Raw genomic sequence first — 772 nt, forward strand, 5'->3', positions numbered from 1 at the left:
AAGGCTCTGACAGCCACAGGCATGACTCCCAGAGGCAGAGGTATGATGGCATTTGAAGTGCCCAGGTTACCTACCCCTGGTCTAGATGAATAGCAAAAGGCAGGGACATTCCCAGTGACAAACGAGACAGATGAGTGGCAGTTAGCAGTGTGCTGCCCCCTCATTCCACGGTGACAGTGCCAATATAGTAGTGCTGTCCCCTGTCCTTGTCACCTGAATAATGAATAGACCGGGACAGGAGGAGGGAGGTACAAGGGGAGGCTCCGGTCTGTCCCTGAGGTAAGAAGTCAGCAGCCCAAGTCCTAGGACAGCCTCCCTCCTCCAGCAGTGGACTCTCACCTCTGGAACATTGCACTCCAGGAATGGCTGCTCCACACTGACTCCTCTGTCCTATATGGATTGTGTCCTGCGTGACCCGGCACCACCGACAGGACCATGCTGGCCAGGGAGGTGAGACTGCGCTGGAGAGCCTGTACCCTGCGCCTCCTGGTCCTGTGCCTGGCATTCGTCCTCTGCACCCACTTCATGGCTGAGCTCAGGAGAAAGTCGTGGCCACAGGATGATCTGCTGCCTAAAGTGCCCCCGAGAGAGCCTGGTATCTTCATCGACGGGCACAACAGGAGGGCAGAGGAAGTGCCCAGTAAGAGGCAGGTGATATATGTCAGGAGGAGCAGCAGAGGTGGCAGCTCCGGGAGACCAGCGGGAAACTCCTATGTGCCCAGGAGGGACGTCTTAAAGGTCAGTCACTATCATTAGGGAAGGTCACAGATTG

The 772-nt window shown here is 56.6% G+C and overlaps 1 protein-coding gene across 1 annotated transcript in view; it reads left to right on the forward strand.

The window, feature by feature from the left end:
• The first annotated feature begins 267 nt into the window (after positions 1-267).
• Positions 268-772, forward strand: part of METTL24 (methyltransferase like 24) — a 47,430-nt gene continuing 46,925 nt past the window's right edge. Inside the window, exon 1 of the mRNA XM_018560279.1 lies at positions 268-738. Coding sequence (XP_018415781.1) covers positions 436-738 — 303 coding nt within the window. The 5' untranslated portion in view covers positions 268-435. The remainder of the gene's footprint in view (positions 739-772) is intronic.

Source organism: Nanorana parkeri, unplaced genomic scaffold (assembly GCF_000935625.1).
Source record: "Nanorana parkeri isolate BGI_ZX_2015 unplaced genomic scaffold, ASM93562v1 scaffold445, whole genome shotgun sequence".
Lineage (NCBI taxonomy): Eukaryota > Metazoa > Chordata > Amphibia > Anura > Dicroglossidae > Nanorana > Nanorana parkeri.